General features: G+C 43.1%; 1 protein-coding gene across 1 annotated transcript in view; it reads left to right on the top strand.

The window, feature by feature from the left end:
• Lama4 (laminin subunit alpha 4) overlaps positions 1-13357 on the top strand; it is a 141075-nt gene that overhangs the window by 44606 nt on the left and 83112 nt on the right. The window contains exons 3-4 of the mRNA NM_001309447.1: positions 686-810; positions 7127-7207. Coding sequence (NP_001296376.1) covers positions 686-810; positions 7127-7207 — 206 coding nt within the window. The remainder of the gene's footprint in view (positions 1-685; positions 811-7126; positions 7208-13357) is intronic.

Raw genomic sequence — 13357 nt, forward strand, 5'->3', positions numbered from 1 at the left:
TTTCTGTGCCTTAATAGTCACTTCAGCCACTAGAGATGGCCCATGGTCTTAGTGTGTTTTCTTCTACACAGACCTGTTTCATCCATGTAACGAGGACACATTTGCCTCTAATTTACAAGCATCCGTACAAATGTCTTGTGGTTCAGATGTATGGTGGTTGAATACAGCTCCATTGACTTTCCTAGGAAAGATGCTATTCCTATGTGTCGTTGACCGAGATAGGAAACCATTAGCAGAAGGTCCGCTATCTTCCTTCTGATGCATGAGTGCCAGCATGGCCTGACATATTTGCTCTCCCGTGCCCATAAATCCTCATTGTTTCCAACTGTCCTGGTTAAGCACTATGAGAATATTATTTGTTTTCATTTCATTTCATTTTCATTCCAAGTCAGGAAGCTTAAGCACCCAGAACACCTAGAGTGCGGTAGCTCTGGTTATCTTTCTGATGAGTCCCCTCTGCACACAGACTCCAAGTAGAGCCCCAGCTTGCCTGTGCACACACAGACCTGCAGAATGCATGCCTCTACCTTCAACTTTAAGTAGCACTACCACAGGTCCTTTATGTTGCCACATACCACGTATTCCAGCAGGCCGACGTCCCTTTGTTTGAAGTAAGCCAGTGTGCTCTCTGTGAACTTTCTTCATTCTTCTCAACTCTCCGGTCTTCTGGTCTTCTCTCCCACAGCACTGCCAGCGGAACACAACAGGGGAGCACTGTGAAAGGTGTCTGGCTGGCTATATTGGAGACTCCATCAGAGGCGCACCCCGATTCTGCCAGCCGTGCCCCTGTCCCTTACCTCACCTGGCCAAGTAAGTCCTAAAGGAAGACAGACTCCCCAAATGACTACTCTCACCATTATTATTATTATATATTTTTTTAGCTGTATGCATAGTTCTGGGGTTTGTCTGCAGGCAAAGCTGAATGCCTCAAGTTGAGAAAAGTATAAGAAAGTACGCTGGTCTACAAACACTTTGGGAGCAGAGCTTTAAGCACTTACGGGTACAACTGTTACCAAAATATCAGTGTAGATCATAAAGTCAGTGACCTCACCTCAGTGTCCCAAGCAAAGCCAATCTCATCCTTTCCCAGCTTCCCCTCAACCTACACAGGCCACTGTGTAATACCAACAGGCACGCTGTGTTTTCCAAAGCATTCACCTTCTGACTCTTCCGGAGTAGTTGTTTCCCTGCACGAAGCAATCTAATATGCTTTCCAGCTAGAATTAGAACACTGACGTACAAAACAGGATGCTGAGAACTGATCAGTGACTCCTGGCTGTGTTGCGACTACAGTGTGGAGCTATGGAGAATAATCATATATCCGTTGGGCATACATGAGAACAGTGCATTTCTAAGTACATAGTAAGGAAGAAGTCTAGTGAGGGAGAAGGGTGGCATGGAAGGGCTAAGAACACGGCGTAGTAGTACAGCACTTGCCCGACACATAGGAGCCTGTGGATTTCATCCATAGCACTGAAAAATAAAAGCCTAGAATTAAAATAGTATGGCGGGCTTGGTTTTCCAAATACTAGCCAGCTCTCCAATTCTCTATCACCAATGAGATGTCCTACAGTCAATTCGGTTCTGAATGAAAGTACCTAGAGGTAGCACAGTATCTGGGGTAAGGGATCAGTTTCAGGAGACTGGCCCCATTACAGATGCTAGTGAAAAAAAATGAATCCCCAACTATTCACACTTCTGACCATTTGACTGCAAATTTGGGCTCCCTCAAGCACTCTTAAGTTTAATTATTTGCTACAGTTATTCACAAAACTCAAGGCAGCATTGTACTTAGGGCGATTAGGGTTTTTTATTTTTAATGATACAATTCAGGAAAAGCCAAATAAAGAAACCTATAAGGAAATATATGGAACTAAATAATGTATAAAAGACATCTATAATGTAGAGGGGAAATATAGGGCAACAAGAGGAGGTTCAGAACCCCTCTTCTCAGCGTCTCCATACATGAAGAACCAGCTAGCTCCCACAAGCCTTCCTACTTCAGGCTTCACATCCAGGTCATTGATCATTGAGCCCAGAGTTGGAGGAGGAGGGATGTTGAAAGTTCTAGCCCTCTGGCCACATGGGTGTTCCCTCTAGTGTCCACTCTCATACGGACTCCATTAAAAGATCATTAAGTCCCCTCATTAGCATACTCAAGTACAGTGAACAGGCTTCTTATAAACCAAGGAATAAAAGTCTTTTCACTTGACAGCGTCAAGAGTTGTAGAAGCTCTTTGCTAAAAGTGGGAGGTCAGAAATTAAATGTGTTTTAAATATGCCATAAGTTAACAGAGTCACCAACCCACCTCATGTTTCTGTCTTGACACGTAGGACCTGTGTGGTCTCAAACTAGTTACCTTGTCTCTGTGCACTGTTCTCTGTGAGAGTTAGGGTTTCTGTTAGACTAGCTTTAAATGTTGGTTCCATCCCTTGGTTTTTTTTTTTTTTTTTTTTTTTGGTTGTTGTTTTTGTTTTTGTTTGTTTGTTTTTGGTTTTGCCTGCTTTGAACTCAGATTTTTCTTTAGTAAGTAAATTAAAGTAAGGTGTGAGGACCCACAGTAGGGCTGTGAGACTGGGCGTGGTGTCATGTGTGGGCCATGTGGGCAGGTGTCTTGAACACAGGAGAAAGCTAAACATAGAACATAGTAACTTTTCTAATACTCTGAGCCAGACATTGTTATTCTTATAGGCAATATTTACAATGGATAGTAATTGCAGAAAGTAAATTAATGAATTACTTTAAGGAGTCCAAGTACTGGGCTGAGAAGACATCTCAATGGATAAAATACTTGCCATGTACTTATGAGGACCAGGATTCGGATTCCCAGACCCAGTATAAATGAGGCTAGGCCGGTGTGGCAGCTTGCCCTTAGCCCCAGCATTCAGAAGATCACAGAGCAATCTGGTTAGGTCGACTAACTGAATCATTGAGTTCCCAGCTCATTTATACTGGGTCTGGGAATCCAAATGCTGTGCTGGTCCTCATAAGTACATGAAAGAACCTGCCTTGGGACATAAGCTGGAGAGGATTCTAGAGCAATCACTGAGCACATTTCACATCAACTTCTCAGCTACACACACACACACACACACACACACACACACACACACACAAGCAAACACACATGAACATGTATGCACACACCAAGAAGGGCCCAAAGAACTGCCCTCTATACACCCTGATAAGGTGGGAAAAGAAAAATGGCGACCAGAATCCCCCTGGTCTTGCGTAGTCACTTGAGGACTCAACTACGTTCAAATCTTACAGCATGCCTGCCAGCCAGCAAAGTCAGAACATCTACAGTTGTGTCTTTCGGAAACCATTAACTGCTTCAGACTTAGTGACCTGTCGCGTCCGACAGTGTCAGTAATGTGTGTAAGATAAACGGTCCTGAGAGGGGAAGAAAGAGCACAAACATTAACGTTCTGTTATTTTCGCTCAGGAATGCCCTGATTTATGAGCCTCATTGGGGTGTAGTCTTTAAAGGCTCATTAAAATTCTGTTCTCAAATACCGATCCTAACCGCCTCTGAGGAGACTTTTCCCACACTTAAGATTTACTGCACTTAAATATATTTACTTCTAAGTTCCTAATAACAAGCTTCGCTCATTCACCCCTATGAAGAGGCCGTATACCACTATCTGCTCAGAAAAGGATGTAGACGCTCTGAGCTTAGACGATTTCTTTAGACAGTAACAGGAATTGGGAAAGCAATCTTTTTTTTTTTTATTAGCTTGAGTATTTCTTATATACATTTCGAGTGTTATTCCCTTTCCCGGTTTCCGGGCAAACATCCCCCTCCCCCTCCCCTTATGGGTATTCCCCTCCCAGCCCTCCCCCCATTGCCACCCTCCCCCCAACAGTCTAGTTCACTGGGGGTTCAGTCTTAGCAGGACCCAGGGCTTCCCCTTCCACTGGTGCTCTTACTAGGATATTCATTGCTACCTATGAGGTCAGAGTCCAGGGTTAGTCCATGTATAGTCTTTGGGTAGTGGCTTAATCCCTGGAAGCTCTGGTTGCTTGGCATTGTTGTACATATGGGGTCTCGAGCCCCTTCAAGCTCTTCCATTTCTGGGAAAGCAATCTTAAACCTCTTCGTTGCATCTCCCTGCTTTTGTGCTTCTGCTCCAGTTACATGGTGGGTCTTCCTCATCGTGATTATCTGACATTAGTGTCTTAAGCTATCAAATCTTTAAAATATGGTTCCCTACAGACTGAGGACCTTGGTCTACATGAAATCAGGCAAAATACCTCTTAGGCACTTACCGTGTGCCAATACAAGCCTGGTATTTCTTGCCAGTAGTGTATCTATCCAACAGCTGAAAGCCGTATTTCGCTAGGTTAAAAGTACAGCAGATTTTACATGCTTACAGCAAATGGCCCCTTCCCTTCTGAGACGGATTATCCGGTATTTTAGTTGAGCAAGAAGTACTGCTTCCGGCTGTTAGCCCCTTCTGATAAAAGCAGCAGAAATTGACGGCTGGGTAATGAGTCTCTAGCCCTCAGCTCAGAAGCGGTTTCCAAAAACATGGCGAGACCACACAACTAGGATCCGAAGCAGCAGCTGAAAGTCCTCAGGAATTCATTCCCAAGTTGGAAGCATGTTCACATGCACAAAAACTTATGATCTCCTCTGTGTTACAATAAAGTCTGCAGAAAATTAAAGCAAACACAAAATTATGCTATCCGTGAGTAAGCAACCTTTTGTTGGGGCAGGAAGAGTGGGTTTGGGAGGCCTCTGAGATATTGGCACATTCGTCTGCAGGAGCCATGGCTCCCTAGCGGAGGAAACCTGGCTTCACAGGGACAGGAAAGGGTTAGTTTCTCATCGCAAGACTGACAAGATTTAGCTCTGTCCCCAAAAGGTCTAATTTGGGTCTTCTTTTAGTATTGATTTAGCTGATAAGCCATCGTAAGCATTAATCGGTTATATTACAAAAAGTCAAGTGTCCCACTGTCATTTTCAGTTTTTAAAAACTATCCATACTGCTATTTTCTATTACCTGTAACTCTAGCTCTAAGAGACAGACAACCTCTCCAGGCCTCCCCGGGTATCCTCAAGCAGGCTCACAGGCAGAGGGAGAGGGAGAGGGAGGGGGAGGGGAAGAGGGGAGGGGGGGAGGGAGAGGGAGAGGGAGCTAAAGGAAAAGTACATGTTATTTTTAAGCAAGGAGGTAATACTTGAGACATGTAAGCAAACATTTTTTTAATGTCTATTCCTCCTTAAACCTTAGGGTTTTCCCAGAGCAAATCCACCTTCCCACTTGCAGAGGGCACCGCAGAGGTCAGAGTGGACTGAAGAAGGCATCAGGTTTTCATCTTCACATCCAACAATAGGAATTTCCGTATTCTAAACCACAAGCAGTCAGTGCTAGTACAAACACAACTGAGCATCCATGGCTGGTACCACCCTGCCTCAGAGGCTGCACCATGGAAATCAGTCAACAGCCCTGACGTGGTTCCCAGGACCATGTGCATAGAGTCCGATTGTTTATTCTAGGACTGACCCCCTTTCCTCCGTGTCTTAGGGCAGCTATGCTAATCACTGCACTTAAGGAAAATGAGGTTTGCTTGAAACTGTAGGACGTCAAACAAATGCAAAGGACTCCAGATACCCAAGGCAGACGGCTCCTCTTTGTGCTGTAGGCTGGCTGGAGGGAACACCTTCAAAGAAAGATGCACGAATATTTGTTCTTTTTCTGGATGCAATGGGCAAGACTTCTTTAGGTCAGCCGAGGAAGAAACTCAGAGAGAATAAAATGCAGGATGCCAAGGGAACGCAGTATCATTGCAATGTTTTTCTTTTTTACCGAACTGCTGAGAAAATAAATCGTGAGTGTTCCTTAGAATGAGGAGCATACATGGTTTTCATCCCGATTTTAAAGAACCACCTTTGAACAAAGCAGACAAATGCATTTGCTTTTCCTCAACCGTCATTAGGGTAAAATTGCTGACACGTGCAGAGTACAGAGGAACTGTACTCTGATCGCACAGTACAGGAGCCAAACCAGATGCAAAAGTCACACATTAAAGTCACACACTGAAGTCATACCCACCTCTCACGGGACTTGTGTCTCACTGTGAAATTTCCCATCCTTGAAATAGTATCCCTCCATCCCTTCTGTCCCAATAAGTTAGGATAGCTATTTATTTTGCTGCACTGATATGTTTTTATTACTTTTCTGTTTTATATCTTGATTATTTTTTTTTTACTAACTTAAGAAAAAAGAAGAAAGAGTAAGCAGGAGAAAGGAGAAGAAGGAGAAGAGGAATTTGAGAGGAGATTGGTGACATATAGATATAAATAGTTATAGATACAGATATTTTTATTATGGATTCTATTTCTTTCTTGAGGACTTGCTTTTGGCTCTTCGATCTACTTTGACCCCTTGACCCTTAGTCCTAAGATTTAAAGTACACAGAGAAAAAGGTTAAGGCTCCGTGGATATCATTTAGGGCTGGCTCCTGATCTTTAAAAACAGAGGCTGAGTGTAGAAAAGCTAGGCAGAGACTTCTAACGCTACACAGAAAGTGGTGGAAATTTGAGAGAATTCTATACAAATCTAAAGTTATCAGTAAATTTTCTATTTCCATTTTTTGAGCATATATTTTAAATTTGCATTTGAAAGGAAAATATTTTATACATATTTGAATATATATTTATATATTTGCATATATGTGTTTGCATATATATTTATATTTGAATATTTCTATATGTGAATTGAAGTTATATGTTTGAATATATATTGTATATTTGAATATTTATATATTTGAGCTTAAGTTATTATATATTTGAATATATTTGAATACTTATATATATGTGTGTATATATATGTATATAAAACCTACTATGCTAGAAATTCCCACAGCTTCACGCACAACTAATAAATCACCTCTATATAGAGATACATAATGGTAGTCTGGGAGACAGCCCCACATGGAGTAGGGCTTTCAGCCTGAGCTTGCTGGTCCAGTCTCCCCTGAAAGGTAAGAATTTAATTATACCCCACTCACTGGGAAACAGGCAGGTAGAAGTGACCTAACCCAAGGTTCAGCCAGCCCCCTTCTCCAGCATCACAGATCAATGATGTTGAAACGCCTTCTAATGTGTCACGATTCTAGCTTTGCAGAATCCTGCTTCAGGAAAAACGGAGCTGTTCGGTGTATGTGTAAAGAAAACTATGCTGGGCCTAACTGTGAAAGGTAAATAGAAAAAAATCTTTATTTTTTTTTCCTGTAGGAAGCTTTCTGTGTGTGTATGAAGCTGTGTGTATGTGTGTGTAGGCTCTGCCATGTTTCTCTTTAAAAGGTTTGGAGGTTGGAGGTTGATGCACAACTTGGGGTGTCCTCAAACCTTGTGTCCAGTACAGCTACGATAGAGGTCCAGACCAGGGTCAGATCTCAGGATGAATTGACAGGGTCGGAAGGAAGTGAATATGGGTGTGCTGAGAAGAGTCTCTGGTAACAGTATCTGCTCTCTCCAACACTACAAACCAGTGCTATAATTAATGTCTCTCCGATAAAGAGTAAAACTTTCTGAATAAGTAGAAAGTGATCTCCCTCTCCCTCTCCCTCTCCCTGCCCCCTCCCTCTCCCTCTCCCTCTCCCTGCCCCCTCCCTCTCCCTGTCCCTCTCCCTCTTCCTCCCCCTCTCCTTCTCCCTCCCCCTCTCCCCCTCTCTCTCCCTCTCTCTCGTCCTCTATTGATCATATACTGAGAAATGGACAAAAAATTAACTAGTTATTTAACCCACTGGTTAATCTTCCTCTTATAAAATAAAACCCGCAAGCTCACGTGTTCTGAATCCCTGTTGGGCGCTTGCACAAAATATTCTTTTTAGTGTCTCTGTGGTTTGAAGAAAGACCTCAGGAGCTAAGCATGGGAGACTTCCCCCCGAATGATTTCCTAGCGAGATATTTGCCGTCCATCCCATCTGTCAGTTGCTCACAGTTCTCGAAGATGAAACGTCTTTAACTAAAAGAATCTCACAGAGAAGTCTTCATAGCAGAGACACCGTGAACACTGGCCTCATGATGTTATAATTCCATAAAGACAGGAAGGGAAGGGACAGGGTTACAAGTCAAACATTCAGTCTAGCAGCCTATCCATAGGCTTCTCGCCTCGTGGACAACATATGCCGGCCAGCTCCTCAGTGGGGTTCACAAACCCAGCCTGTGCCTTCAGAAGTAAATCCTTAATTACAAGCTGTCTTCTGAGAAATGGCCTTGCATCTCTCAGAGTGTAGTTCCGAAATTCAAAAGCAGCCACAGCTTGTGGTAAAGGAAAAAGGTCTCTATGTTGCTACGCTAACTTTTAAAAGTACAGGATGTAGGTAATTCTTGTATCTGGTGAGTGGACATTTCCTTCTCATTAATGTTACAGGAGGGAAACTGAGAGCTGAGGACCCACCCACGTGACTTTCATTCTATAGGAGGATTGGCAAAAGAGATCCTGTGGGGTGATTAATTAATATTTGTGACACAATCATTGCATGCCTCCTTATTTGGAGACAGAAACCCGAGGCACACGATTTACTCATTCTCTAGCTCCATAAATCTGAGATGATTGCGTAACAGGCAAGGGCGGGTGGGGCTTTGTCTCCTACGTCTGAAGTTAAATTCCGTATAGTTTGATTAGGACAAAGCATATGGCTAATGGACCTTTCCAGTGTTTGCCAGGAGGAGTTAACGGCCCTGCTGATCAAGTGTCTGGTACACACGAGACTTCGATGGGGAAAACAGGGGTTCCCACCCTGATGCAGGGCAGCATGCCCACGACAGACATGTGATTGCAGATAAATAATTACCCTGCACGCATCAGAAGCTCGTGGGATCTGCCATTACCCAGTAGGCCAGGGGCTGATATGATGTTTATCCTGCCCTTGGAAATTTATGTTGTAGAAAGAACTCCAGTTGAGCATTACACAGTAAAGGGATTCTGAGTCCAGTCCACCACAGAGACTCTTACATGGCTACGTTTATCGCTGCTCTGTTCACAGTAAGCAAGAGACGGAGCAAGCTGAGAGCTGTCAGTGGATACGTAAATAAGAAAATACGCATATATGCCACAGGATTTTATTCAGGTCTTAAGCAGAGCTAAATTATGACATTTGCAGGGCAGAATAGATGAAACTGGAGAGAGGCACGTATGTTTAGCAAACCGAGCCAGATTCTAGAAGATCGGCTTTTGCATGGTTTTCCTCAGAACATAGACTTAAACAGACAAGTGTGTGTGCGTGACATGAAAATAGCAAGGGAATTAAGAAGCAAGAAAGGAAAAGTATAAGGCAGGTGTATAAGAAAAGTAGTGAGAATATATATATATATATATATATATATATATATATATATATATATATATAATGAAAACAGAAGGCAGGGCCGTTTGGGGAAGGAAGGAGACCAAGAGGATGAGAAGAAGACAGATGGAGGACAAATTTTTTAAAAGTATAATTGTGTGTGTGTATGTGTGTGTGTGTGTGTGTGTGTGTGTGTGTGTAAGAGAGAGAGAGAGAGAATGAGAGAGAATGCCATCACAAACCCATTAATTGCATGCAAAAAATTAATTAAAAATAAAATACACAAAAATTTAAAATTTATTTTAAGACTAGAAAGAGCACTAGTTTCGAAAGCAGAAGGTGAGTGTTGAAGAAATTGATCATTATGCTGTGTCCCAATCACTCTGCGATGCTCTGGGGGAAGTTATTTGACTTCTCTCAGTGTTGATGGCCACTCCCACACAATGGGGGATGGAAGGACCAACCTCACCACCGGCTATGAGCTAATACTGCCAGGGGTGAAGAACAGCCCCCTGGAGCCTCGCCAATGCTCAGTGGCGGTAGCTGGTGGCAAGAGTCATTGTAGCCATTGTCTCACGTCCACCCCTGGCATCGTGTGTGCCTGCAATGAGTGGATTCATCCTCCTGAGTCCCTTACCTTACACATTGTGAGGGCATTAGTGTCACCCACAACTCATCTCTTACATCCTCGAGGTCACATTTTGTCATTGTGCTGATGAGGAAACTGTGCCAAGGGACTTGTCTGAAGCCATGTTACTACTGGGGGCAGGGGATACGGAGTCAGGATTTGAACACTTGGGGTAAACACATTAAAGTTATTCTTATGTCTTTGCACTGGTTTTCCTGAATGCCCTCCTGTTTAAGGTAATTATCTTAGTCAGAGTTCCTATTCCTGCACAAACATGACCAAGAAGCAAGTTGGGGAGGAAAGGGTTTATTCAGCTCACACTTCCACATTGCTGTTCATCACCAAAGGAAGTCAGGACTGGAACTCACGCAGGGCAGGAAGCAGGAGCTGATCCAGAGGCCATGGAGGGATGTTACTTCCTGGCTTGCTTCCCCTGGCTTGCTCAGCTTGCTTTCTTATAGAACCCAGGGCCACCAGCCCAAGGAAGGCACCACCCACAATGGGCTGGGCCCTCCCTCCTTGATCACTAATTGAGAAAATGCCCTACAACTGGGTCTCATGGAGGCATTTCCTCAGCTGGGGCTCCTTTCTCTGTGACAACACCAGCTTGTGTCAAGTTGACACACAAAACCAGCCAGTACAACAATCATTTAAACAAACCTCTGAGGTGCAGTGGAGACATGCTAACCTCTTAGATCCTTCTGAAAGGCTCTGCATCCACCATCCACTTAGGGACTAGAAGAAAGCTTTCCTTCCAGAATCTACCACCTGCATGGAAAGGGTCAGCGTAAGAAACCCTCTCAGCTCCATCTGCTCTTTCCTGCCCTCCCCAACTCTCCACTTCGCACTCTCTTCACCTATGGAGAATGTGCAGAGGTCCTTTACATCAAAACATGGTCTCACGGTACAGGGTGGAATGGTTCTGGAGGAAGTCTCTTATTGATAAGGAGCATCAAGGCTACGGGAGAAGACACCAGAAAAACCACTCACAGAAAACAATAAACAGTCAGGGCTAATGCCAGGTGCAGGTGCACACAAATACTTGCAGTCGCATGTACCTGAGACAGTAGGATTGAGCCCAGTTCAGGGCCAACCAGGGCAACAAAGTGAGACACTACCTCACGATCCCACATCACAGCACATTGTAAGCCCTACGCTGCATCGAGACATCATCTGTCACCTTGAATTACTATTCACTTGAATCTGATTGGTTGTTGCTTTATAAAGTATGATTGCTATTTTGTCTTCATGAAAGCTTGCCTGTACGTATGTATATGCCTAAGGAGACCAGACGTGCATATCAGATCCCTTGGAAGTAGAGCTGATGGTTGTCAACTAAGATATGGGTGCTAAGATCAAAACCTCGATCCTCGGCAAGAACAACAAGAGCTCTTAACCTCGGAGTCCTCTCTCTGGCCCTCTGATTTCCCTTAGCTTTGTTCATACTCTATTTGAAATTCCATTCTGGTTTCTTTTCAGACCTATGAAAGCCACAGGCATAAGGACTTTCCACCTGGTTTTTTAATTGGAAATATGCTAAGATCATTTCAATGAATACTGGGAGGGTTTTAGCCTATGGAAATATTCTTCCAAGTGAAGTCACACTGTGTGTAAGTCGAAAGGTCTAAAACATAAGACACAGTTTGCTAAGTCTGTCTCTTGTCCTGCGAAGGGACATAGATCAAATGCAGCCACCTACCTTGTCAACACAGTGTGTCCATGACTCCTCTCCCTCTCTCTCCTGGTCTCCTCCTACATGTTGCGCATCTGCTTCTCTCATCTACCAGATGAAAGCTTGAGATACGTCTATTCTAAGACTACAACAGTGATGCTAACAGTAATAACTAACCTTTAGTGAATGCTCTCTGTATATGTTCACTGGATGAATAGTTTTTGCCTAAATAGCTTTAAACGGAAGTTGGTCGCTGCTGTATATAATTAGAAAATCCACAAGTCTTCTTGTGTGACCTTCAGTCCACAAGACATATACTTGAAAAATGGGGAAGCTGACAGAGCTGTGAGGAAACAATCTAAGAACATAATGATAAATCCAATGTCAAAATCCAGAGCCCTTACACTCAGTGCAGTTTTTCAGATCTCAAACTTGGTTGGTCCCAGTGCTTCTGCCTCAGTGGCCTAAGTTGCCTTTAATTACACACTTTTATTGTATATTTCTGTCCTTTCAATATTGTGGCAGAATAAGGAGCATACTAAGACCCTATGAAGATTTACCGTGTAGGTGCTGTTGCTAGAGGACTAGAGGAGAATGGGGGAAGCCAAAACAAATCTGAAGTGAACTTAGCACTCAAAAGTGTGACACAGAGAAATGACACCATCAAAGAGACCCAAGCAGAGTATATGGTGTCATCAGAGATGGCGATGGTGGGATGACTTTGTTTATGATGGTCTTGGAGATAGAAAAGAACAGTGAAGAAGATTCAGAAATTTGGCCCAGTTCACTCTAAAAGGCACCAAGTATTTTGAACAAGCTCTTGTTTTCATAGAGTTCTGGGTGCTAGTTCTGCCTTGCCTCCAACCTTTTGACTTCTAATCTTAAACAGACTTACATTTTGCTAGCCTTATTTCTCAGCCTTTGATAAACAAATGAAGCACATCTAGATGATGCCTATTTGCTCTCTCTTTTTTTTATAATAGTCTGTTTTAATATTAACAAGTGTGGTAATCAATCAATGTCCATCTCAGGAAGTTTCTCATCATCATCGGAAGGCATAGCTGTGCTCAGCAGTTTGGGAGCCCAGGTTGTCTCCTTGGCCATCCACTGGTCTATTCTGCTTCTAACATGAAGAAGAAGTCCCTTCTTACTGACCCTCAACAAGAACTAGAGTGTAACCCTCCCAGAAAAATTTCTGTGCTAGCCAAGCAAGGAGTTTTGGTTTCCTCAAAAAATACTTTCAGTGACAGCTGTGTGCACCTTGGGGACAAAGCAGAGGAGGAAGGAGGCAGAACAATAGCTATAGATCAAATCGCCCTCCCCCACCCCACCCCCGCCTTTTTCTTAAGGCTGGGCACAGTGATACAGGCCTGTAATCCTAGTGTCTAGGAGGTGAAAGGAGAACCAGGAACTCAAGGGTCAAGTTCATTCTTTGCTACACAGCAAGTTCAAGGTCAACCTAAGCTACATAGGACCCTGTCTCAAAAAGCAAAACAAACAAACAAACCAAAACAAAAACAAAAAAAGAAGAAGAAAAAAGAAAAAATGTTTTTTAATGTGAGATGGTTAAACATGCATTGAATGGACCAGATAGATAGATAGATAGATAGATAGATAGATAGATAGATAGATAAATAGATAGATAGATACCATATATCCCCATATAAATATGGAGTTTTGAAGAGGACAATAAATAAGGAAGCATATGTACATTAGTTCTGTAAAGTCTATAGGACCCAAAGTTTATCTTGTAATT

The sequence above is a fragment of the Rattus norvegicus genome, chromosome 20 (genome assembly GCF_036323735.1).
Source record: "Rattus norvegicus strain BN/NHsdMcwi chromosome 20, GRCr8, whole genome shotgun sequence".
NCBI lineage: Eukaryota > Metazoa > Chordata > Mammalia > Rodentia > Muridae > Rattus > Rattus norvegicus.